General features: G+C 45.7%; 1 protein-coding gene across 2 annotated transcripts in view; it reads right to left on the bottom strand.

Annotated features, from left to right (window-relative positions):
- The window catches only part of macf1a (microtubule actin crosslinking factor 1a), a 134,101-nt gene extending 108,898 nt beyond the window's left edge, over positions 1–25,203 (bottom strand). Inside the window, exons 1-9 of one of the 2 annotated variants that reach the window (XM_061092257.1) lie at positions 25,069–25,203; positions 22,466–22,527; positions 18,796–18,885; positions 16,598–16,675; positions 16,415–16,507; positions 2,109–2,275; positions 1,689–1,801; positions 1,171–1,277; positions 740–859 (exon numbers count right to left, since the gene is read on the bottom strand). In XM_061092257.1, the coding sequence (XP_060948240.1) occupies positions 740–859; positions 1,171–1,277; positions 1,689–1,801; positions 2,109–2,275; positions 16,415–16,507; positions 16,598–16,675; positions 18,796–18,885; positions 22,466–22,527; positions 25,069–25,135 (897 nt within the window). In that variant the 5' untranslated portion in view covers positions 25,136–25,203. The remainder of the gene's footprint in view (positions 1–739; positions 860–1,170; positions 1,278–1,688; positions 1,802–2,108; positions 2,276–16,414; positions 16,508–16,597; positions 16,676–18,795; positions 18,886–22,465; positions 22,528–25,068) is intronic. The other variant, XM_061092256.1, reaches the window with a different exon arrangement.
- Between the last annotated feature and the right edge of the window lie 382 nt (positions 25,204–25,585).

Raw genomic sequence — 25,585 nt, 5'->3', positions numbered from 1 at the left:
TGAGGGAGGAGAGCGTGATGGGGTTTGTGTAAACACAGGATCAATCTGAGGTCAACACAAAGTCACAACCTGTAATCAGACGTAAAGGGTTTGTAATCACAGCTCCTGTCCCTGAGAGCTGAGCGGTCATTGAGCATTTCTCACGGGTCATTCTCAAGCTTCTGTTCCTTCAGACATGATCTCACAGCAGCTTCCTGTTTCACGTTGTGTTTTCTTTCTGCTTTTTGGAAAATGATGCTTCTCCTTATCAAACAAATTCCCTGTAAACTGAATTCTTCCCTCTCTTTCTTGTTTGCCTAACACCTCAACCTGATGTCGATTTTATTAAACCAGTGTCTGTTCTCTTAAAGATTTCTGGCTGCCTGCTGGTGGGACTGAGGAGGAAAATCAGGAATTGAACCCTCACCACAGCCTAAAGGTTTGAAAAAATGGCTGTATGTATATGATGGTGCAGTAATTTGAATTTCAGCAGCCAAGATATTAAAATTACACAAACTTGAGTGATACATTCTGGCTGTTTTTGATCAAACTTTCTATCAAGAGGGAGATTGGTTTTCTCTCTTCTCTGCTTGTTAGAATATAAGTTGTTTTACAGGTTGAACAGAGAAGCAACGAGCAACTGTTCACATAAGAGGAATAAATAAGGAAACCTCCAATAGCACCGGCTCATAAAATACCACAGAAAACATCTATTAGAGGTAAAAAAAAACATTAACGAGACAGAAACTTGTGTAAAAACCTTGAGCTCCACTGGGTTTTGTGGGAAATTCTTGTTGGCCATGAGGACTGTGTGCTGGCGGCTCCACTGGAGCAGAGAGGAGAACCTGGACTGGTATTCTGACCAGCGCTGGTCCACCTCCTGGGGACGGAGCGAGGGAGGAAGGGAGGGATGAGACAAGAGACAGAGATGTCAATTCCAAAAATGTAATTTACAGTAAATGACGCCACCATTAGAACAACAGCATCGTTATCTGAGAAGTTCCAGGTCATTACTCGTGAAATGGAAATAACGTCTCCGCTGTGAATCGAGTGGAAAAATCAACAGGCTGAAAACAAAATGATTTAAAAAAAGGAGATGTAGCAACACTATCTAATGCAGTGAGATTGAAATGTGGTATAATATCAACGGCAAAAACAACATTCATCTATAATCAGCAGAATTTCACATACGTGTGCAGCGATGCCCTCTCCTCCCTCAGGGATCTTGGGGAAGGCATCGTAGATGGAATGGACGTAGGTGATGACCGACTTCTCATCCGGAGAAGCAACATCAACATCTGACAAGAGAGAGAGAGAGAGAGAGAGAGAGAGAGAAATATGGAGAATTAGAGAAAGACGACTCAGATTTGTATTTTCACATCATCGGTTTGAATTTTAAAACATCAAATAACCTTTGGCTTTGAACATTGTCCAAAATGTCACAAATAACAGATTTAACGACAATGTGTGAGGGGATTTAAAGTGTTTCTGAGGACAAAATACTAAATAAAGGCCATAATATATTAGATATTTCCAGTTATCTGTTGGAAGTCGAGTTTTTAATATGAAAATACACGCTCAAGACAACAACAGTAGTTTAATTTGTAGGATAGAAGCTTGTTAGAATCTTAAATATCATGTATGATGGTAGAACACCAGCCCTTGTGTGACCCTGAGCCACAGAGAGTTATTTATTCATTCAGTCTCACCCTCCACGTCCAGCAGCCTGGTCACCCCGAGCGACTCTCCGATCTCGAAGGCCTGTTCCAGGTTCTCACAGTTGCTCTGTCGGGACACCAGCTCCATGTCGATCAGGTCGGGCCTGGAAGACACACACACAGAGGCACGTGATGCTCGGCAGCGTCTTCACAGAAACACTTCTGACTATTCACGCATTCTTTTTGGTGAATTAAAATGAAAAACTCCCTTGAATCAATATTTTGTGCAGTAAATTCACTTAGTGTGTCAGTGTTTAAGGATTTTCCTGATCCGTGCTGTTGAAATCAGTTTTAAATGTGGCTTGGAAACAGCTGATTGATTTACTCAAACATTTAAATTGTTTCTGGGACAACATCCTCTACTGAGTAAATAAATTCAGCCTCGGAAAAGGCGAATGCTCTCCCTCCCACCTGAATCTGTGCAGCAGAGCGTTGAACAGGCGTCCGTCCCTCCAGGAGGAGGTGAAGTTGACACAGCGGAGGCCGGGGTAGCCTTCTGTGGCCTGCTGGCTCCATAGTAACAGCTTCTCTTTGGCTGTGAGGTCGCCCGACTCGCCGCTCACATAGATCTCTGAAATCTGGAGGGAACAGGAGAGAGAGGACGGGAGAGGGTTACAACCGAGAGACATTTATTTATCCTGTTGGCGTTTGATTGGCAGGATCAGTCATGATGCATTCAAATTCCGTGTCAGTCCCTGTTACACACGTATGATGATACAGCTTCACTGATTTGGATGGAATATACGACTTCTGGTTTCTGTGACTCGCAGCTCGTTCATCTTCTGATCGTCAGCTTCAGCTCGAGTGAAAACGAGTTCATTAATGAACCAGAGCCGCTTGAATAAAACACTTTTTCTCCATTTCCTCATCACAGCCAGGACTCACCCCCTCCTCCTGCAACACTTCCTCTCCTTCATCACCTCCTTCTGTCCCCTGCCTCCCCCACTCCTCCCCTTCTCCCTCCCAAGCCTGGATCTGTCACATCAGTTTTTCATGTACTTTCATCTGCTCGGCTTCAGATGTTGATCAGTCTGCAGAGCGTCATCATCCTCCGCCTCTTTCACATTCACTTTCCTCTTTGTTTGTTTTTCCACTGACAGTTCACTGAACAGCAGAGATCAGGTCAAACGTAGAGGATCAGTCTCTACACAGTCAGGAACATAAGACACCTACAGGCCACTATACATGTCTTTGTCATAAGGGATTAAGAACTACATTCTTATTTGAATATTAATTAGGGCTGGGCAATTTAACTCGTTTCAATGGAGTTAACTCGAGTTAACTCAAGTGATGAGTTAACTCGATTAATTATTTTATCTCGCATTCACTCAGGTTTGATTATTTATTGTTTCATTGTGAAAGTCAGGCTTTTATTTTGTGAAAGTCTGTTGCTGACTGCTGCAGAACAGGAAAAAAGAAAATAATTGGCGGATAAACAATCGAGTTAACTCATCACTTGAGTTAACTCGATTAAAACGAGTTAACTTGCCCAGCCCTAATATTAATATATCAGCCTTTATAACTGTTAACAAATTATTTTACTCCCTAATAACAGTATCGGCCTCTACCGCCGAAAATCCATATCCTTTGGGCTCTTCTGTATTTGACTTATGATTTATGCTTTATTCCCTTCAACAAACTGTATTAGACCAACTGAAAAAAGACTATGAGGAGAGTTTTCTCGGTTGTTTTCCACTTTCTATTTGTAATTTGTGAAATAATCTCATCATGCATCATAAAGCAGCTGCAGAAAGTAACGAGACAAAAGCCACAGAAAAGCTTTTTTCTGTAAACGCAGCGATTCCATGATATTTCCTTTACTCCCTAACGCGTCCGCCCTCAAAAATCTCCAATCGGTCGGCCCCTAACATACTGTACATGTTTACTCGGGGTGAGCCGGGGGGGGGGAGACCACGCTTCCATGGAGACTGACAGCTTCTTTATTTATCTGTTCTTCCTCCTGAGCAACGAGACCCATTTGGCCCTTTTCCCTCCGAGTCTTTCTGTCCCTCACTTTGCTCTTTTTAGGTCCAACTGTCGTCCCTGACAACAGAAGAGTGATGTCTACGCAGAGACTGTCTGTGCTCGGCCGACGCTATTGTCATCAGTATTCGTCGGTCATCCCTCCTCTCCTGCACAGACTGTCCTGCACCGACTGTCCTGTCTTCCTGTCCCTCGCTCTCCCTGCTGTTAATGTGGATCAGAATGAAAGTCCAGCGTCTGCCAAGGGACTGCAGCACCAGCCAAGAGAGAGGAGGAGGGGGAAGGAGAGGAGAGAGAGAGAGTTGTGATGCTGACGATGGAGGAGAAGGGAGGACGTGCAACAGCAAACTGCAGCTTCACATACAGAACTATGTGAATCAGTCAATTAAAATAAAACTGTACATGCCGACAGGGACTCTTTCTACACATCTATCTAACCTGCATGTTCTCAGTCATGCCCGTGTCTCACCGAGTCACAACGAGCTAACACAGATGCAAGCAATGATTAAATTTGAATAGGAATCTGCAAAATGTGAATTCTGCTGCGTGCCTCCCTGCAGAACTCCATCTCTCTGTATGCACCTACAAGCTCCTTTGCAGAGAAACACAGATCGAGTAATCCTGCATCTGAATACTGATACAGCTCTGTGTGAGGGAGAGAGAGAGAGAGGGAGAGAGAGAGAGAGAGAGAGAGAGAGAGGGGATACACACTCCCACTGCAGCGGCAGCTCGTCCAACACTGACTTCATTCAACAGCACCAGAGCTGTGGAGCTATATTTACTTCTATTACACAGCAAATTGCACCTGAAAATAAAATGTGCACGAGAGAGAGAGAAGACGTTTCGGTGACCTCTCGTGACCGAGGCTGATTCTATGAGCTGTCCCGGTAACAGACCCTGAGTCAGCGTTTTCTCTCGGAGCCGAATGAGGTGATTCCAGGGCCCAACTCCTCCAGGGCTCTGCTCACAGCCCATGTCCCATATATAACGGAGGGTATTTTTATGTATGTATTAATATTATGTCCCAGGAGGACTCCTCATGGGTTCACTCTGCTAAGCATGACTGTCAGGGGTGTCTTTGAAACCCCCCCACCCCCAATCCCTGCAGCACCAGGAAGAATTCAGCTAACTTCTTCTCTCCAAGTGCAAACTCATCCGTCTTGCAAACCAGGTTCAGCATTATGAGACTAAAGAATCGATGTAGTGAACCTAACATTTCATCAGCCTGCTGGGTGTTCAGCTAGCAACCCAAACCAACAGCTCAATTAACTGAAGCGACTCTTACTCAGCTCCAACTTGTAGATTTAAAACTAACGACAAGTCAGAGTAATCTATATCTAATTAACTCCACCCAGTGAAATAGTTTCCTTCGGTTGTGACTCAACTTCACTGAATCAATGTGTTTACGTCTAAATCCGCCGTTCAGACAGGAAAAGGAGATGTTACAGTAAATAAAGCTAAAACATGAGGCAGCAATTTGACCAGATCACCTATCAATACAATGTGTGTGTCAGTGTGTGTGTGTGTGTGTGTGTGTGTGTGTGTGTGTGTGTGTCAGACCGAGCCGTGCCATGCTGCAGCAGATAAGCACAGCGGCCTGTGGGTGAGATTACAGCAGGTAGCAGTGAGGCTCAGTTCAGCCATGATACAGTCACAGGGATCCCCCCCCCAGCCCCTGGGACAGCCCCTCTTTTTAAAAATCATGACCTCTTTGAAGTTTGTGTGGAGGAGGGAGGGAGGGATGGAGGGAGGGATGGAGGGATGGAGCAGACAACAACCAGGGGAGGATGGAGGATGAACAGGAAGAGAAGATAAAAAATGGTTTAATGGTTTTGTTGGCACTGAAACAAAATGTGGCTCAGTAAATAATCTGGTTTATGGCGACAGGGATGGACGGGTGAGGGACGGATGGACGGGTGAGGGACAGATACTGTACATGGGGTAAATGTGAGTGGTGGGGTGGGAATCCCCCCGAGGCTCCACCAAGCAGCCGTCTCACTGATGAATGCGCATTTCAAATCCCTTTTTATGCAGAGCACCAACATGGAAAAGAAGAGCTGCACTTTAAACTGAGCACGGAGGCATTCTGACATATCGACACCCTCCCTCCCTCCCTCCCTCCCTCCCCCCCGACACAGAAGCACACACAAGACAGAAGTATTGATCATCACTGTCCGGTGAAAACCCTACGATGTACATTACAAGTGGCTGTTAGTCATGACTCAGCAGAAGGAGATGCACTAAACGCAGCCTGACGTGATGTCAGACGCTGCTCAGCCTCCGTCAGCTGGAGGAGAAGTGAACAAACTGTGGCAGCCGGAGAAGAAATGCACCACTCCTCCGTCACTGCAGCAGCAGCCGATTCATTCTCAAGGTGACGGAGAGAAGCTGCAAGTTAGAAACTCTCTCTCCCTCGGATCCCAGAGGAGAAAGACTCACTGGAGAAGGTGAAGAAGCTTTAGAGCAGAATGGGGTTGAGATCTTTCTGTCAGGATTAGGGTTGCAAGGATCTTCCATCACATGCACAGATAACTCCCAGCATGCTTCACTCTACAGCAGGGCTATTGAGGCCTGCTGTAGAGTGAAGGACTAGTCAGGTAAGTTTCCATGATATTACTGTGGAAAATATATTAGCATGCTGATTGAGGATTGTTCATCTGTTCATCTAGCCTATTTCCATTCATTTATCCATCAATTGTAAAATATGTTTACAGACGATTCCAATTGTTTGGCTAACTATTTATATCTCTGGCATTGCATTAGTGTTTTTTTACAAACTTTTTTCTCATCTTATTCTACAGAACAATGCCACGTGCACTCTCTCATGTGTGGAGACATTTCACCCCATCCAATGTAGAAGGAAAGGCTGTGTACATTTGCAAATACTGTGCAAAGACCTATGTTAAGAATGACACAACGATGCAGAAGCATATAGTCAAGTGCCCAAAGTTTCCTCAGGGCTCAAATCAGCCTATGACAAAACAAAATGTTTATATTTATGTCTGTATATGACAAGGTAAATACAGTTAGTATAAATTACCCACAACTTTTCCAGTTTATTCCCATGGAAAGTTTCCAACTTTGCATATTCCCGGAATTTTGCAACCCTAGTCATGATGGATTCAGGGCCACATACTATCTTCTTCTGAGTCCACTGTCAGTCGGTAGGTCTGTTATAATGATCAGCTTCTCTCTGGTTGATAGTTGTAGGTTAATATAAAAAGAAAATTGCCATTTATACCAGATATAAACAAGAAGTAGATGGGATCCGAGGGAGCTCCTGCCTCCACCGATTATCTCCTCATGTTCTAGAATGTGAAGAATAATCTGGGATCTGCCCATTTGGCCACAACTGCTCCAAAATGTAATTAGACCATAAACTTCCACCGAATGTCACGAATGCAGAAGAAAACAAAAACTACTTGGGAAGAGAAATCCTTAAAACAACAACAACTGTTTAAAGAGTTATAAAACCAAGTTATAACAGCAAAGTTCATCTAAAGCTAAACCACAATATTCAAAGTCTGGGCTATAAAGTTAAATAAAAAAACGTTTCCATTATTTACCCAGATTAAAAAATAATTAAACAATAAAAATGTTCCTAATGACAAGGAGCTTGTGACTACTGTATATCTAAGTATTTAGAAAAATCAAATGATGGTTATAATGTTAAATGAACCGGTCTCAACCTTCTGCTTATCTCTGAATAATGAAATCTCTTCAAACCAAAACCAGCAGAGCTACACAGACACGGTTATATTGTTTGTTATCGAAGGGAAAAGGAAATGACACGTTTCAGTTTGCACCGCGAGGAACCCTGTCATTTCAAGTAATGACCCCCCCCCCCCCTCTCTCTCTCTCTCACTCTCTCTCTCTTTCTCACATTCTGTGTGTCTCTCGAGCAGATGTCCACAGTGAGGCTGCGTATGTGGTGTGAAACAAAAACTAACAAGCAATAGAAGAAGTGAAGGAGGTGGAGGAGGAGGAGGAGGATGCTGGGAAAAAAGGATAGAGAGAGCGTCTGGGTTGCCTTGATTAGCCTCCAGGGACAGGGGGGGGGGAGGCGGAAAGAATGGAGAGGAGCATAGTGCCTTTCATGAGATGATAACAACACACAGACACACACACACACACATATACATATATAACCCTTCATGACCACAAACAGTGCACAGATGAGAACAGAAGCACCAGCTACTGTTTCAGGTTGAATGTCTCGAACCATCAATTTGCATCGAAAAAATCCAAGTACATGAATATCTCTAAGTTCATGTTAACAACTGAGCTGCAACAACCATTGTTTTCACCATTGATACGTCAATTGTTTTTTGGTTTAAGACTTAAAAAAAAACTAGATTTCTATAGTTTCTTCAGTGGCAAAAGAAACAAGTTGCAAAGTTGCTTTCAACTCCGGATAATCTCCTGAAATTATCCGAAGTAGAAACTCCGGATAATGTGAGAAAACTGCCGGAGATTCTCTGGAAGGTTCAGAGTGAGCGAGTGGGATTTTTGATGTTGTTTCTAGCAAGCGATGGACGTAAAAGACAAAGATTATTATATTATATATATTACACTGTATTACATTGCATATTGCAATTTGACACTGTTCACTGTTTTGCTTTTTGCATTGTGCATTTCACCTTTTACTTCACTTTTTACAGCTTTTATCTTTTATATATTTTTATATAGATATGTTAATATCTAAATAAATGCTACCTTGTATAAATATTAGAAAAAGTGAGTAAATAAGAAGTAAATAGTGAGTAAATAAATATTGTTTTTTTTATTATTACTATTGTTTTTCTTACCTGTGGTGTATTTATTGTGTTTTTATGTTTCTATGTTCATTGTATGCACCAATAACCAAAGCAAATTCCAGGAAGGTGTAAACCTACTTGGCAATAAATACTTTCTGATTCTGATTCTGATTCTGAAGATGTCTTTCTGTGGTCGTGATGGTGTCTGACCTCAGAATCTCACGAGGTGAACTTCATATATGAAAGACAAACTCCGGAGAATGTCCGGACCCATTTGTGGGGACATTCTCCGGAGTTTCGGTACTAATTTCTATATTCAGGTGAAGAATCTGAGGATTGGACGACAGGACACAAACCTGAGGCAGAGACTTCCCGGCTGCCAGTTGCTGCGCCGACAGAGGACTCTCCATCATGGAGTCCAGTCTCTCTGACGAGCTGCTGGTCAGCCCCCCCCAGTCCGTCTGGCTGGGGGTGGTGCCCGCTGTCTCTGGGGAGGTCAGCGGGAGGTCGCTGGCGTAGCCCGACTCCAGAAGAGACGTCCTCTCCTGAGCTCGAGCTGGAGAGTCCAACGTGAATCCCTTGACGTTCATAGTCTCCTGAATCTGAAACTGGTTCCAGGACGATGGCGTCTCCCCGGCAGCCATGTTGGCTCTACTCCTGTCCTCCTCCGACAGTTGGACTTTGAGGACATTCCCTGTGACCGGAGATGGAGCAGGAAGCTCCTTACGCACCTCCACCTCACTGTCACTCCCCCCCCTCCACACCGGGGAGCCGTAGTCCCGGGGGTACATGGTCCTCACCACGCAGAGTTTACCATCCACCTCTCGGATGGTGACCACCCCCTTCTGCTCCCTGTCTGACCGGGTCTGCACCGGACCCTCACGTCCTCCCTTCACACCTTCATCCCTCGGTTCCTCCCTCTCCGCTCTCCCCTTGTCTTTTTTCTCCTTCTTCTGTCGGAGGATCCAAGGTTTCTCCAGGACGCCTTGGACCTTCTCCCTGACCCGGAACACCCTCCCTCCACCGGGGGTGGTGCTGCCCAGGGCTGGGGCCGTGTTGACCGGGGTGGTGCTGGTGGTCTGGCTCGGGATGCTGGACACGTCTATGATGGCGCTGACGGTGTCCTCCTCCCCGGGGAGGCAGAAGACGCCTCTCCAGGCCGGGCTGGGCTTGGGAGACACCTCCAGCATTCGGTTGCCCCCCAGGCCTCCTCCTGCCCCCCCGGCCCTGGTGGCGCCGGGGGAAAGGGTATTACTCTTGAACTGCGGGTCAGGCACTGATGTGAGAGTCCGAGCTCTGATGCTAAAATCTGAATCTACATTTTCTACAACTGGGTTTCTCTCCTCCTCCTCTTCGTCCTCTTCCTCTCTTTCATCAGCCTCATGACTTCTTTGTTGTTCGTAGTCTTCCTTCTCTGCCGCTCCTCTCTTGTTCTTCTTGCCCTTGTGCTTACGTCTGAAACGCAGGCGCTTCTTTGGTGAAAGTGGGGGGGCTCCGAGTTCGCCCTCCCGGGGGGGCCTGACGCAGCCCATGGAGCTGCCCATGTCTTCAAGGCTGAACCCGGGAACAGTGTATAAAAAAATAAGCTACAGAAAATACAGGCAGTCAATCCATCAGACAGAGAGACTCTTCATTTAGGTTGAAAGAGAATTCACATCCAGTGATAGAGACTGAGGAGAAAGAGACGGGCGGCCGACAGCTCCATCTTAAATTCAGACTACCAAACAGAAAGCTGGACATTAAGTCTTGTTTGACATGTATAAACCAGTGAATGTCAACGTGCAGGCTGCTTCACTCGTCTCTATCCCAGAAGACTCGTGGTCGCAGTCAAGGACACAAGGACACAAGGACACATTCAGTTAGAAGTCAGGTGTCCGATCTATCACCAGGCTTTTGGCAGGTGAACCATAACCTGCTGTCAGGCCGGATGATGAGAGAGAGAGATTCTATTCAGCCCTTAGTGAAGCTCCGGCTGCTTCACACATACACACGTGTGACATGAGAACAACCGAGTGTGTATTTGATGCAGATATCCTGGAGTCTCATGCATCGCTCCTGTAATCCTCAGTGTGATTCCTTGAAATTGAGATAAAAACAAACACCCTTCCCTTTTTTGTATTCCTTCCTCGAAATAAACCGCGAACGAAGTGAAGTTGGTTTCACGAGCTCCATCTGAGCCCATGAATTAAAGATGCCTCCTCTCCTGCCGGGGAAATGTTATTGCAGTACGAGAGGAGAGAAGTGGAATCAGCAGTGTAAAGTCACCACAACAGAGATCAGCAGGAACCCGATCCGTCACGCCGCTCGTAGTGGAGGGCGCATCAATGGCGATGGCGTCGATATCGCTCGTAGTAGCGGCGAGCTCGGTGTCTCGTTCTGCAGAGACAGCACCGCGTCCAGATTGGTTGTGGGAGAGAGATAACGTGCCGTCGGTCGATGCTGCCACAGACTTCTGGGAGAGGCAGGCGACAGTTTGTTAAATGCTCAATCAGAACCTCGGCTTCCACACGCTTCTCCTCGTCGTCCTCCAACGATTTAAACTGTTCACCGCTCAATATTTCTTCCTACAATTGTCAATATCGCTGGCGTAAATTTCTCCCGCTGTCGCCACTGGCAGGAGGGTTCGGAGGCTGGAGCTGCCACATACCTGTGGAATCAGGTCATTAGAAACCAGCAACATGTGGCTGTGTGTTAGAATCTGGAGACTCCACATTCAGATCCCCAGGCTCCTCAGCATCACATGACTCTCCCCGTGTCAGGCTCTCAGATAGAGGTCGGACTGGACATGGTGTACCAGGACCGTCCCAGTCTTTAACCTCCTGTGTTGATCTGTCAGTCTCCCAGCGTGTCCCTCATCAGGTGGTGCAGTGCGACGAGGAAACAGCCCGACAGAATCCAGAGTTTGCAGCGGGTGAGGAGGTTTTTTAGACCATGTCTTACGCCGAGGAAGAAAGGATTCAGTTCTCTTCTTCGTCTCTTTAATAGCTCCTCAAGCCCAGTAGATCCAATTAGGGAAGAGGCATCTGGGAGAGGAGCTGGAGCTGGAGTCGGAGGAAGCAGGAAGGATGAGACTGGTCCACGGTCGACCGAGCTGAGGACTTGTCGAGCTCCAGTTCTGCTCACAGCCCTACATCACGTACACAGATGTGGATCTGGAGCAGAGCCAAAGGGATTCAGTGTCCGGTGAAGACCTGGACCTCCACGCAGCCGAGCAGGAGAACACACGAGGGTCTGCACGCCATGTCCCCTCCAAGGAACACAAAGACAGGAGCAGAGCCAGGGCGTCTCCAGCTCCGGAGGAAACCTCGGCTCCGTCAGACAGCCACGGCCCAATTGATCCGACTGATGCAGGACACAGGAACAGCAAGTGTGTGTGTGTCTGTCCAGCTGAGAGTGTGTGTTTGCGCCCCCCCCCGGTCAGCTGTGTGGCGAGCTCGTCTCTGCATACGTGTCCAGGAGAGTGTGTCCTGTCCTGCCGTGCGCTGCGTGGCTGGCGGCCTGCTCGTCGGGGGGGAAGCCGGGAGCTCCAGTGACAACGAGCAGCCGGGATCCGTCTCTGCCTCGGCTGCCTTCTCTTCTCTGCTGTATCCTTCGCTCGCAGACACGGAGAGAGAGAGAGAGAGAGAGAAGCTTTTATCTCCCGGCTGCTGCAGCTTCACACTCTCCTCTGCTCGATCTCTCACTCTCACAATCCACCCCTCCCTCCCTCCTTGGCTCTCCTCCTCCTCCTCCTATCCGCTTCCTCGTTACTCCTGCCTCTCTCTCGCTCGCTCTCTCTCTGCCTCTCTCTCTCTCTCTCTCGGCTGTTAGTGAGCAGCTTTCTGTGCCACAAACACACACACATACACACACTTGACCCAAAAGCTTCCCTGAATGACAGGCTGCAACAGGAGTGGGGGGGGGGGGGGGGGAAACGGCGAGAAGGAGAGAAATCACATCTAAATCCGACTGTTGAGTCTCTGAGACTTAAGGGAAGGATGGGTTCACACTTCAACCTGTTTCTCTCGTTCTCTTCCCTTCATTCTGCATCTGCCCATCAAGACACAGGTTATAAACAGATCCGGGAGGAGGGAGGAGGGAGGAGGGAGGAGGGAGGAGGGAGGAGGGAGGAGGGAGGAGGGAGGAGGGAGGAGGGAGGGAGATTTGAGGGAATTAAGAGAAAGTTGAAAAGGACAGAAATAGGATGGATGGAGGCTGTTAGAGGATCAAGAGGTTTTCTTTCCCAGTAACACAAACCTAGTTGTAACCTTTCAATATTACTGGTTGTGCTGTTTGGTGGAAATATAGAATTTGCAGGATTGTGATGAGGAACCTGGATTTGACAGGAATTTAATCCAGTGGATTAGCTCAAAATAGACTTTATCAATCTGATTTTGATAATCTATAAATTGTTGGTGTCGTGCTGGAAAGATTATAAATGGTTGGATTAATTTTTGTCAAGCAGAAATATGTATTCTGGTTATAGTAACAAGATAAGACCATGTTGTGCTATTGTGTTATATAACTGTACACTGGTTTTAATGGGGTGGCATGTTTTGGGAAATCGTAAAGAAATTATCGGAAAATAACAACCTAATTGATATTAAAAATGATAAATTCCAAAATAGGAATTTTTAATCCCCATATTGCTCAAAGTAAAAATCACTGTAAACAAACATCTAAACAAACACGTCTCATATTTAATTCACCCATTTAAAATTCTATCTTTAATCCTCTATAGACTTCCAACCAACATCTCATCAGTGGAATAACACAACATGTGATCTATAACAACACAACATTACACTATATCAAGTAAACACAGTGTCTAATGTAAAGCTATTATATTCCCAGGGAAGATATTGATGGAGAAAACCAACGGGCGGCTGTCGTCTCAAGTGGCGAATCCGCAGTAATCCATCGGCTCTCATTAAAGTGAAAGCTCCGAAAGCACAAGAGTAAACACACAAACACACACACAAACACACACACAGACACACAAACACATGGAAGAGGCAAGAAGCACTGGGAGAAAAGCACTAATCAAGGACTTCCATCCCTTCCCTGTGGCTGCGTGCCATCAGAGGCTGTGGTGATCAGACTTCAGACTGATCCCAGCGTTGAGAAGCTGAACCTGAACGTTCTCACAACCCAAAGATCTGATCTGTGACAGGAGGCTGCTTCACTATGAGGTTGTATTTAGAGCTTTGCAAGAACCTGAGAGCTGCACTGACAATATCTCAGTTCCTAAAAGTCTTACGACCCCTAACTACCAAAAAGAATATCAAGAAAGGAACAAACTTTACGGCCTTATAGATAAACGACTGATGAAGATGAACTGCTCCTCTTCTTATTTAGCTTTTAAAGATGTCTCTGCATCATTGTGGTATTTAAGCTCTTTAGGAAATACTGCACACGGCAGCTCCTTGCTTTGACTCGACCATCAGTGACTGATTGAGAAGAGTAATGCCACAACACATTAATACTTAAAGACCTAAATGTCCCGAGCAGAGTGGTCTCCTCACTCAGCAGCGTTTCACTGCTTCTAATGGGTCATGTTAACTGATGGTGATGGATCTGTGTGATGTGAACCTGCATCAGCACCAATCAACAGCTCAAATAAACTGTTTCCAGCTGCAGATGGAGCCTTGAGGCGTCACATTGAAAACACGGAAATGATCACACGGGGAGTTAGCTAACGTGTGGCATCTAGTGGTTGGATGGAGTAAGTGCAATCAGGCTTATGTTTGAGAATTGTGACGGATCAGCTGTTACTACAGCAGAGGAAATAACAATCACAGCTGCTCATGGGAATTCACATTATTCAGGTTTGATTCTCTGTTATAATAAAAACTCAGGAGTATTTTACTGAGAGCAGAAACCTTCACATTTTAAAAGCCAACATTAGAAATTAAAGCTTTTATCACCGTCTTTCAGAACAAAAAACAAACACGTCAGAATGTGCAAGTGGAAGATGTGAAAACTCAAATGGCTGCAGGAGGCCGAGACACATTTATCCCCTCATCTGCAACTCGAGCTGCAGGTGAACTAATAAACTAACGGGACTCAAATTAAATAACTGATATCTCAGTGGGACAGTTCCTATTATTAGACCGTGCGCTGAGTCATTCAGATCACGTGCACGTAATTGTTTTCATGAGACTGTATCAGCAGGATCATCAGACTCAAGATGAGTAACGAGGAAACCACCGGACCCTGTCGCCTTGTAACTGTAAATATTTAGAGATATTGAAATACCTTTGTTTCAATATCTCTTTATACAAATACAAGCTCATATGAGTGTTAAATAGGTCATGATTATTAATTGTTCCATAATGATATTATACTGCTGACAGTATTAGAGCTCAGTGCGAGTTTCTCACTGCAGCTCTAATGTGAAGATCTCAACATCTCTTGCACCAGGTGAACTCGGACTGTTTGCTGCTCTGCGGCCCGACTCCCTCTCTCTCTCCCTCTATCTCTCTCCCTCTATCTCTCTCCCTCCGCACGTATTCTCTCATCACATCTTTCCTCCAGACCTCCTGCAGCCGCTTTCTGAGCCTCCGTTCTCTCCGTTCTCTGAGGTTTAGTCCTCTCGTTCATCCTCCTGCATCCCCCTCTGTCTCCGTTACACCGTGTTCTGCTGAGTCATTCCCACTGGAGCAGTTGTGTCATGCACTCGTGTTTCCATAGCGACCGGCTGGCAGTTTCACCTTGCAGGGTCACGTCCCAGCGCAGCCTAGTGGTCAACCGCAGCAACTACAAGCAGTTCAGAACCTTTTCGAAAAGCTGCATGTTGCAGAAAATAAGAAATGAAAAAGAGCTTCTGATGCAATGGGAGCCGGTGGGAGCCAGTGGGACGGACTGGGAGCCAGTGGGACCCAGTGGGACCGAGTGGGACCGAGTGGGACCGAGTGGGAGCCAGTGGGAGCCAGTGGGACTCAGTGGGACCGAGTGGGACCGAGTGGGAGCCAGTAGGACCCAGTGGGACCCAGTGGCAGCCAGTGGGACAGAGTGGGACCAAGTGGGACCCAGTGGGAGCCAGTGGGACCCAGTGAGACCCAGTGGGAGCCAGTGGGAGCCAGTGGGACCCAGTGAGACCCAGTGGGAGCCAGTGGGAGCCAGTGGGACCGAGTGGGAGCCAGTGGGACCCAGTGGGAGCCAGTGGGACCCAGTGGGACCCAGTGGGACCCAGTGGGAGCCAGTGGGAGCCAGTGGGACCCAGTGGGAGCCAGTGGGAGCCAGTGGGAGCCAGTGGGACCGAGTGAGACCCAGTGGGAACATGAGTCCTGCTGTAACGATTCACCAGAGGACGACCCTGACTGCAGGCGACAGTGATGCAGGAACATTTGACGGAAATTATTCCACATCAGGAATCAGCCAGAGAAACACAGCTGAGGCGAGCGACTGTCTAGACACAACAAGCTGCCCTGTGGACAACATGTAGTTCCACCGTCTAATTCAACCAGGCAGGACGTCGCTTCTCTTTACTTCATTTGTCTCTCACTGTGAAACACATTGTGACAAATCTGTTGTTGTTATTCACTTCTGTGCAGCTGATGTATACGAGTCCAATGGTCACTGTCTTCTATGGTAAGAAAGAGTCGTACTCAAATGTCAGTTCAACACCATGTTGTATATATGTCTCAGCATCCTCACTAAAGAAACACGTTGATAACCCAGAAGAACAAGGACGCACGTGCACACACACACGTGCACGGACAAAGATGCCAAGTAACAAGAGGACAACACAGAAATATGCATTTGGAGCAATTTGCTTTCACGTCAATCTATTAAGAATCACAGCAGTAACGGTGTGGAACATAACTCAGCTATTATCTAATCAATTGAAGACATATTTTACACTGAGGGGTTGATCTTGCAATCATTAGTTGCGCATCAACACCCCCCCCCCCATGCAGAATTCAAGGGTCACAGACACACTGGTTAAATTAAACACAGAGCCAGACGCAGCAGGATCAAGTGAAGAGCACAGACCTGGAAGTGAAGGATGATCGTCCAGATGAGGCCCAGCGTCAGTTTGGGGTTCCCGTCTGTGATGTCATCGTTCCTGATGTTCACAAGTTTGACCTGAAAATGAAAAGATATTGAAATAAATCGGTTGATTCCCTTAAAACCTCGTGTGTGTGTCTGTGTGAGTGTGTGTGTGTGTGCGCGTACCTGTCTCTGTTTGAGGAAGTCCAGAGCTATTTGGACATTCTGTAGTCGATGAAATCTCATTCTCCCCTTTTCTCTGGGCTGGAACAGAAAAGACAGGACAAAAAAATCATGAGAAAAGTCAAAGAAGAAGATTTAAATTCACTGATTATATTTATTTAGTGTCACAAACACAGACGCCAGCAGCAGAGTGAGCAAATCAAGCTGAAACAAATCCAGCAGTGCAAGTGCAATCATGAAATGGTCCCCCGGACAGAGAGGGGGCGCTGTCTTCAACAGGAGCCGTTAAAGACATGCCAAAAACTCAGGGTCAAACCAGAGTCACACCACATGCTGGTTCAGCACCAAGAATGCAAACTTCACATCAGATGTTTCTCTTCTGTTTTTTCACAAGCCTCCTGAGTCTTGGTTGTAAAACTCGTCCCCATGTTTCCACCCAGCGTTCACACTGGTTCAGCTTTCAAGCTTCTGAACTGGAGGCTACTGGAAACGCTGCAGGACCAGTTGTAGTTTGAAAAGTCTGAAGTTTTGTTTCTGGACGAACAGAAGAAGACTTTAAATAAAGATGAAGCAGACGCCCACATTCACTTCCTGATAGGGTCCCATCAGTCATGACTTTAGAGAGGTCTGCTTCCTGTTTACAGCGATATAATATATGCTCAAATAAGGTATGGAGCTAAGTCACTCGTCCAGATAGAAGTTGTTGTTGGTTTACTTTGCCCTTTTTTAAATTGACAGGCGGTCTAATGTGAACATGGCCTAAGAAAGAGAAAGAGAAAAACACACACACACACACGTTGCATAGAGTACATGAGCAAAGTGCAAAAAGCCAATGTGGGTTCACGATGTGCTGGTAAAGAGAAGGTTCACTCAGGGTTAGTCATCACATCAGCAAGACTGAAAAGAGGAGAGGAGAGGAGGAGGAAGAGAAGAGGAGAGGAAGATCAGAAGAGGAGGAGTGAGAGGAGAGGAAGAAGAGGACAGAATGTGTGTTGTCCTATAATTTACTCATATCTCCATGATTGCAACTTTTTTTATTTATTGTATTTCCCCATTTCTCTGTAAAAATGGTTTCTTCTTCATGGTTTTAAATATTTAACAGATGTGTGTGAATTTACAGCCCTGAGTAAAAGACAATTATTATATTTCCATAATTCAACTGTTTCAGCTCAATACATTTCATTGTATCACTGTTGAGTGAAAACATTCCTTATAAAATCTAACTTTTCAGATTCTAAATAAATGTTTTTGTGTTTATATCAACTCAAGAGAAGAAGGTTCATAGGTAAATTAAAGAAGAACATGAAAACCAGTGAAACTAGACTCACGATGTCACTCAATAGAAATTATGGACTGAATATAAAGATCAGTAACTGAACGTGTGTTTGTGCAGTTTGATCAGAAGTCAGCGTCACAGCACTCGCATGCAGCCTCACAGCGCCACCTGTGGGCCGGAGGGTAAAGCTGCAGGGTCAGAGGTGAGTGGTGGAGGGAAGGGGGGGGGCTGTGAGATGGGTTTCGATTCGCAAACATACTCCCTGAGCTCCTTCCTCCTCCTCCTCATCCTCCTCCCCTCTGAGCAGGATGAGAGGGGGGGCCCTCGAGGCGTATGCCCGTTTCGAAGCAGGGCCGCTTTTCTGTTGCTACGGTAACAGAAGGGAGTACAAAAAAATGGGAGATAGAAAGAGAGGAAGAGGAAAATGAAGCGTGAGAACTGGTGGATAAAGAGGACAGGTTGAAGAGGTGAATGATACCATCTCTACAGAAGTCTCATCTTGTGTGAGACAATAAAAAACACCGGGAGTTAAATGGACGTTGTGGTGAAACTGTTTAGTCGACAACTGCAAATCAAGTGAAGAAGACGAGCTCATGAGTGACACCTCCCCCCCCCCGACTCTTCATCTTCATCTTCGTTCTGTCTGTTCCCGTCAGTGAACCCGTCTGCAGCTGAGCCAGCCTGCGTCACATGTCTGTCTGTCTGTCTGTCTGTGTTAAGACTCTGACGTCATCCTGCTGAGTCAGGTCATTCCACCGGGGATCAAACATAACTCAACGTAATACAAATACCATGATGAAGCTGGGATGAAGGGAGTGTGTTAATGGAGCGAGAGGACGTGATGGATAACAGTGAGATTATAACCTTAAAAAAAGAATAATCTGTACAGGTGAGTGTGTGTGTGTCAAAGAAGTTAAATTCCTACCAGGGTGACTCCCGACAGGACCTCCAGCAAGGAGATAAGGTTGTGTCCATCCCTCAGGTCCTCGTACAAGTCTGTGATGTGCTTCCTCACCTGAGGAAGGAAGGAAGGAAGGAGGGAGGAAGAGGAGGGAGGAAGAGGAGGGGAGAAAGGATGAGGAGGGAGAGAGACGGACAGAGAGTTAATTCCACACTCCAATCATCCCTCTGTGGACTCAACCCTGTTGACATCTGCCAGCACCATGACCCCCCCCCCCGGCTGACAGGGCCGGTGACAGCGGTTGCCAGGGCGACGGAGACGAAGCACCGACTGTGGCCTCTCGACTCCGTTGCCATGACGACGACTCGCTGCTGACACGGTGACTCAGCAGCCTGTCATCGGCGTGATGGATTGCCCTTGTTTGAAAGTGGGACACGGACACAGAGACGGGTCAGACCGTCTCCTTTTATTATTTCATTTACTAGTTTTGAGTTTTTATGATAATTTGAAAGGATTTAGAGGATTTTAGACGTGTGGTAAATATAAATATAATCTAAAATACATCCCTTGAATACAAGATTGACTGAAACTTGACAGATTTATCAATAAAAAACTGACCTTTTACATAAATATCGGTATCAGCATTTATATTCGCTTTAGGAGAACTTTTTTAAAATTCAGTTTGACCTAATAGGCTGACCTTTTGTTTTTATTTTGTGACTTTATTTTCTCAGACAAACTTTATTCCTCACATTGTACCTCTAGGAAAAAGTGAATTAAAACTATTTAAAAACAAACATGAGGGTTTAGAACGACTGAAAAATACTGAAAGTCTAAAAGGATTGTTTCTCTGGGCTTATTTCCACTTTGCAGTTCTGAAGCTCTGCAGCACATCATGCATCATAAAACAGAAAGGCACATAAATAGCAGGCAAAAGCAACAAAGTGCTTGTTTTAATAATTCAAACCCAGTGAGGCTGTGACCCCTGCAGGACGGTGACGGTGCTGCTTCTCTCAGCACCTTCACCTTCAGGCCTGGCCTCGGGACAAGAAGCTGCACTTCCACAGATCACCAGAAGAGGGCAAGACGGTCACAAGAGTGGACGGAGGAGTTTCACCTTCCAACTGGATTCAGAGAAATACGATTTGAAATGAAACTCTGACATTTCTTCAAAAGACGATGCTCCAGAATTCACTGAGACGTCTCTCGAGGTTCAAGCGAGACCTAAAAACTATCTTAAGACCGCGGCCACGAAACTAACAATATCCCTCCACTTGTCCTTAATGAAACCTTTTCTAACTTTCAGTCTATTTGCCTCTCGCTGGCTCGTTCCTCTATACAAGGTCGACATCAGCTGTTTTAAAAGGGAGCTGTCAAAACACGTGCTAATTAGACGACAGGAACAAATGTGTGCGACCAACACTGACTGAGAATGAGGCTCCGCTGGCGTCTGAGTGAGTCTCAGCTTGTGTGAGTTTCTCTATGAACTGGAAAATGTCCCTTTATACAGATTTTCAGTCATTTCCAGTATTTCATTTGGAGCAAAGTGGTTGTTGATGACTAAGAGGATTTCCTGTAATAACTGGTCCTCCTCCAACAACAAGCTCCTGTCACACAGTGCTTAGAAACCATGAGGATTCTACAGGTGTTTAATGTCAAACCAGTGTCAGATCAGACTGTGAATGAAAAAGACCGGTTTTGGAAAGTGAAGCCAACACACAAGGGCCTGAGAAGTGATTTCCTCCTCCTGACTTCTCAGACTTCTTCATCTGCAGGATTCACACTGTGTCAATCAGCTCTCAGGAGATGTGAGTGCACGTCAGCAGGTCGCTGGGAGGCCACAGTGTTTATACTGGTCCTGTGTTTGCACTGCACGCTCACACACCTGTTAACACCCGGCACACCTGAGCAGCTCCAGGAAATACCAGACGTCCCACAGAGCAAACACTGATGTCACCCGATAGGAAGCTCAGCTCAGAGAGTCTCACTTTGTCTGGTTCCTGTCTCTTTATCTTTTAATCTTCTTTTCGTAACACGAGATTCATTTTCTTTTCTTTATTGATGTTTTCCTTTCTGGTTGCTCCCGCAGATCTGCATCTTTCTGTTTGCCTCTGAATTCCAGCTGATGGGGTCAGATGTCAAACAATCTGCTGCTCGCTCTTCCCTTTCCTCTCATTCTCTTGTTTCTCCACAAATGAAAATTGTCACTCTCTTTAATTTATGCAACTCTGCCAGAGTGTCTGGGAAAGTTAATGTGAACAACAAAGTGAAAACTGTCTTTCACGTCTCCCAAAATCCAACTTTAACATGTTAATATTTCTGGTTTGGTCCAATCAAAAGAACCAGAACCTAAAAATGTCCATTAACAAAGATGATGAAGCAAATATTTACAATCTCACAACATTGGAAACTAGATGTTCTGACATTTGCGTGTCAAAGAAATTACAATTGATTTTCTAACTTCATTTTTCCATCCCAGCAGTTGTGTGTTTTCCCCTGTGACCCACATGTAGAGCTGCTGAGGCTCCGGCAGCTGATAGAGTTTCATCCACAGGCTGTGACGACAGTTGCTCCAGAGTTATGGGGTCAGTTACGTCACGTGACAGACAAACCCCACATTCTCCAAACAGCCGGAGCAGGTGTAACAGAAGGTATATGTACTGTACATTATGGATATGATGGACTGTATGCACACAGGCAGCTGTCTTTGGAAACATCTACGGTTACAGTCTGAGAGAACTGGAGGTGCAGAGCAGAGCACAAACCTCCGCTCAGGCCCAACAGCCCCTTAAGTTCTGCATCAAATCCAAAAACAAAGATTTAAAACTATTCTAGAAACACATAAACTAAATCTGCATAATCTCAGCTACAGATTTGTGGGTCTATCTTTGAAACAGCAGCAGAAATCACGTGTAAATCTGCTAGATCTGTATTTCTTTATTGCACCAAACACTCACAGATATGAGTGAGTCAGCTTTTTAACTGCTGTTCACATATTGTGCCTGATGTGTTGTGCACGGTGCAGACACACACACACATACACACACACACATGCTCTTCAGCTGCAGGTATTTAAAACAGCCATGAGGTCTTTATGCAGCAGCTCGTTCAGATTCAATCTCCTCTGATGTTTCTTTATTGAACAGCAATTGAAATCCTGGCTCGACAATCTATTATTTAACATCTGCATTCCAGTAGGCCATTTCTTTAATTCAATATAGCCATTAAATATTTACTCCAGACACACCCTCGGTTTTATTCACCGCTAAACAGGACGGACGAGTGAGTGCTGCCAGACGGAGGAGAGAGAGATTAAACATCCTGGAACTTCGGAGGCGTTACTCACTGGAAACTGGACAGATGCTTGAACCCGAGCAGCAGGAAGTTTTAAATAGTGCTTTAAATATGAGTCTCTTTATTTCACTCATTTGATTTTCTAATTGTTTTACAGCAGCAGGAAGTTTTACTACACTCACATTACACTTAAGGTTTAAGCCTCAGCTCCTTTATGAGCTGAGACCTTTGAGTGTCACTGAATCTGTCAAGGATCATAAGGTCAGAAATTAGTCCTCTGGTTCAGGAGGCCGGGGATTATGGGTAATATATCCACAGTTCACTGAGTGGGACTAAACACACAGATCAGAGGTCAAGGTCAAAATCTGCATTTACACAAACACACAGAACAGACACACACCTTGATGAGATGCTTGTTGATCCATTTTGTGAAGGTTTTCTTCTGCACCCTGTCCCGCTCGTCTGGAGGAAAAACAGAAGAGGAGAGAAAAGAGGGAAGGGAGGTTAATTACATCATCTGAAAACCACACTCTCATAAGCATCTATACACAGATCCAGCTCAGGTGAGGAGAGGAACACAGCCGAGTCACTGAGGGTTTACAGACAACAGGACAGGAAGGATACAGAATAAGTTACCTGGGAAATATAATCAAAGGTGGTTTTCACACACACAAAAACACACATAGCTTTGCAGCAACTTGTATGGATTACTCTCTTCGTTCACACACTCACACACGTCATCGAACCCATAAGACAAACTGGAAACTGGTGGACTGTGTGTCCTCGGCTGTTATTACACGTGTCTTATCTCTCAGAGTGGAGAATAAGCCGTTTATGACCTGATGTAAAACACAAACGCAGGTTGATAAGAAACTTCTGTGTCTATAAAAACGAGAGACCTCCTGTGACCTCACACACCTCGAGTCCATCACAGCTGTGTTGTTTACTTGGACGACATTTAACTCCTCCTCTCTCGTGACCCAACATGTTTCAGATTGTGTGTTTCAGATTGTGTGTTTCTGCTTCAGACCGGTTCTCATTTGTAAAAGTTTCCGTGTGAGTCCGGAGCTGAAGTGTGATTTTGCAGCCAATCCTCCAGGGGCCAGAGGAGTGAGGCAACCAGGCCAGGAATAGAGCCTGATGCTGGGCCACTACTGTGTTATCTACCCCCCCCCCCCAAGACCACCACCTCCTCTTCCTCCTCCTCCTCCTCCTCACTGACGGAGCCTCTCTTCCTCTCCGGCCTCATATCAGTCTGTCTGAGAGAAAACACAGACCCTCTCTCTCTTTCCATTCCCGCCATTCTGTTGAATATCTGACTTCCTGGTGGAGGGAGAGGGAAACTTCCTCTCACACCAGAGGTTCTACAGGTTTAATTTAAGACTTTTAAGACAATAATTAATAAAATGTAGGATCTATATGCCAAGTCCGACGGAAATGAGGGAATTCTCAATATTAATAACACTTTCCCATAAGTGAAAATAAAGTAAAGTGGCCAGAAATCATTAATTCATTAATCTGCCAGTTACTTTTCCATTAATTTACAAATTAATGTGAAAATAATGGAAAAAATCCCTCCCTTATCATTTAATTGATTAAACTGTAATCTGACTGTTTATTAATCAACTAATCATTTCAGCTCAATTCAGCAAACAAGCTTTTTAAAATTGCAAACATTTTCAGCAACGGTTTAAACAAATATATATGAACAATTTCTCACGACCAAATGATTAAACAGCCAAAACCCATCATGACTCTGATCCCATTTTACTAATTTTATAAAAAGTCATTATTCTGCCGCTATCAATTACACAACATTCCTTTAAGTTATTTGATATATCTATTAAATGTTATATAATTATATTATATTATTATATTTTAGTCTGTTAATGTTAAGTGACGAGTTCTCATATCAACACTAGACAGGATTTTCCCTCCAGATTCAGCTTCAGCCAATCAGAAGCCGGCGTGCAGTAGGTACATCCCCCCCGCCCCCCCCCTGCCTGTTGTTTATCAGCTGCCATAGTGAAGCCATGAGGGAGAGAAGCCGAGTGTATCAATGACATCACTTCCTCCTTCAGAGATTCGGTTATCTCTCTCTTACTTTCTAACACACACACACACACACACACACAGACACACACAGACACACACACATAGACACGCTCTGACAGATTTCCACACAACAACTCCGACACCTGCTACTGTCGAGCTCCGAAAGTCGAGAGGATTTCAACAGAGGAAACTCGATTTAGGATTTAGTGGGTGAAATATCTGGACTGGATCAAACTCCAGGTCAATCTCAGCACTGCACAACACACACACACACACACACACACATAGACACACTAAGGGGTTTACACAGAGGACAAGCCCCCTGGCAGAGAACTGATATTTCAACATGCTCTTGCTAAATAGTTTCATCACTTCAACACGCCTTCCTTCCCAAACCTGCCCGGGTAGATGAGCTAGTTAACCAGAGGAAACACTCAGGCTTTGACTTGTTATAGTTCTCACACACTCACACACACACACACACACACACACACACACACACACCTGTATCAGTCAGACTGTTAATGATTTACCATGTTCGGACTTGTTGTCGTGTTTGTTTTAATGTGGTAATGAGAGTTATAAATCTAAAATGTGAAGGACTGGGGACATGACAGGAGGAATGTGTGAGTGACAGCTCCAGAGAGGCGTTCATTCATTCACTCATCTACACAGGAGGCCATTGTTAAGACGTGCACACACACCCCCGTTCACACAAACACACAACACACACACACACGGACTGATGTCTCGACACCCACAATGATTAATGGAGACCACATTTAGAATAACTGTTGTCACCAGTGAGTGCACGAATGGGAACTGTTCAAACACACAGTGAAGCACGTGTTGACATGAGTCGCTCCACACACCGGCAGCATGTACACAACCGGCGTACACACACACACTCTGTGGTCACACACACACACACACTGTTCAGCCACTGACCTGCACAGCACATGAGCGAGTACAGGTGAGCATTGAGATGACATTCACTCCTGTAGTCAGGCCACATAGTCCCGCCCTGTGTCCTCCTGCTGGGATCAACCCTTCACTTCCCACTGGCTCATGGTCCAACACACTGGTTGTGATGGTGGAGGAGGGGCGTGTCCAGGAGGTGAGCCACCAGGGGGACGCTGGCCAGTACCACCAGTAAGAGGGGGGGGTCTTCTCTCTCTGCTGGTATCGGTCTCACCCGTTCCCTCTCTCCTCGATCGCTGCCATGGTCGGCCTCTCTCCACCGGCCTCCTCTCTCTCTCTCTTTACTCTCTCTCTCTCGCCCAGCAGCAGCAGCTCTCACACGTGTGTGTCAAAGTCTTTGGAAGCTCCTCCCTCTTCGTTCCAAGAAGGACGGCCTCCCTCCCTCCCTCGCTGCTTCCTCCCTCCTCACCCTCCTCACTTCTTCAAACTCACCAGTCAGTGGTGCACTCGCTCTGTCCCTCCCTCTCTCTCTCCCTCCCTCCCT

Source organism: Limanda limanda, chromosome 19 (genome assembly GCF_963576545.1).
Source record: "Limanda limanda chromosome 19, fLimLim1.1, whole genome shotgun sequence".
Classification (NCBI taxonomy): Eukaryota; Metazoa; Chordata; class Actinopteri; order Pleuronectiformes; family Pleuronectidae; genus Limanda; species Limanda limanda.
This window is presented reverse-complemented; position numbering and strand designations above follow the sequence as displayed.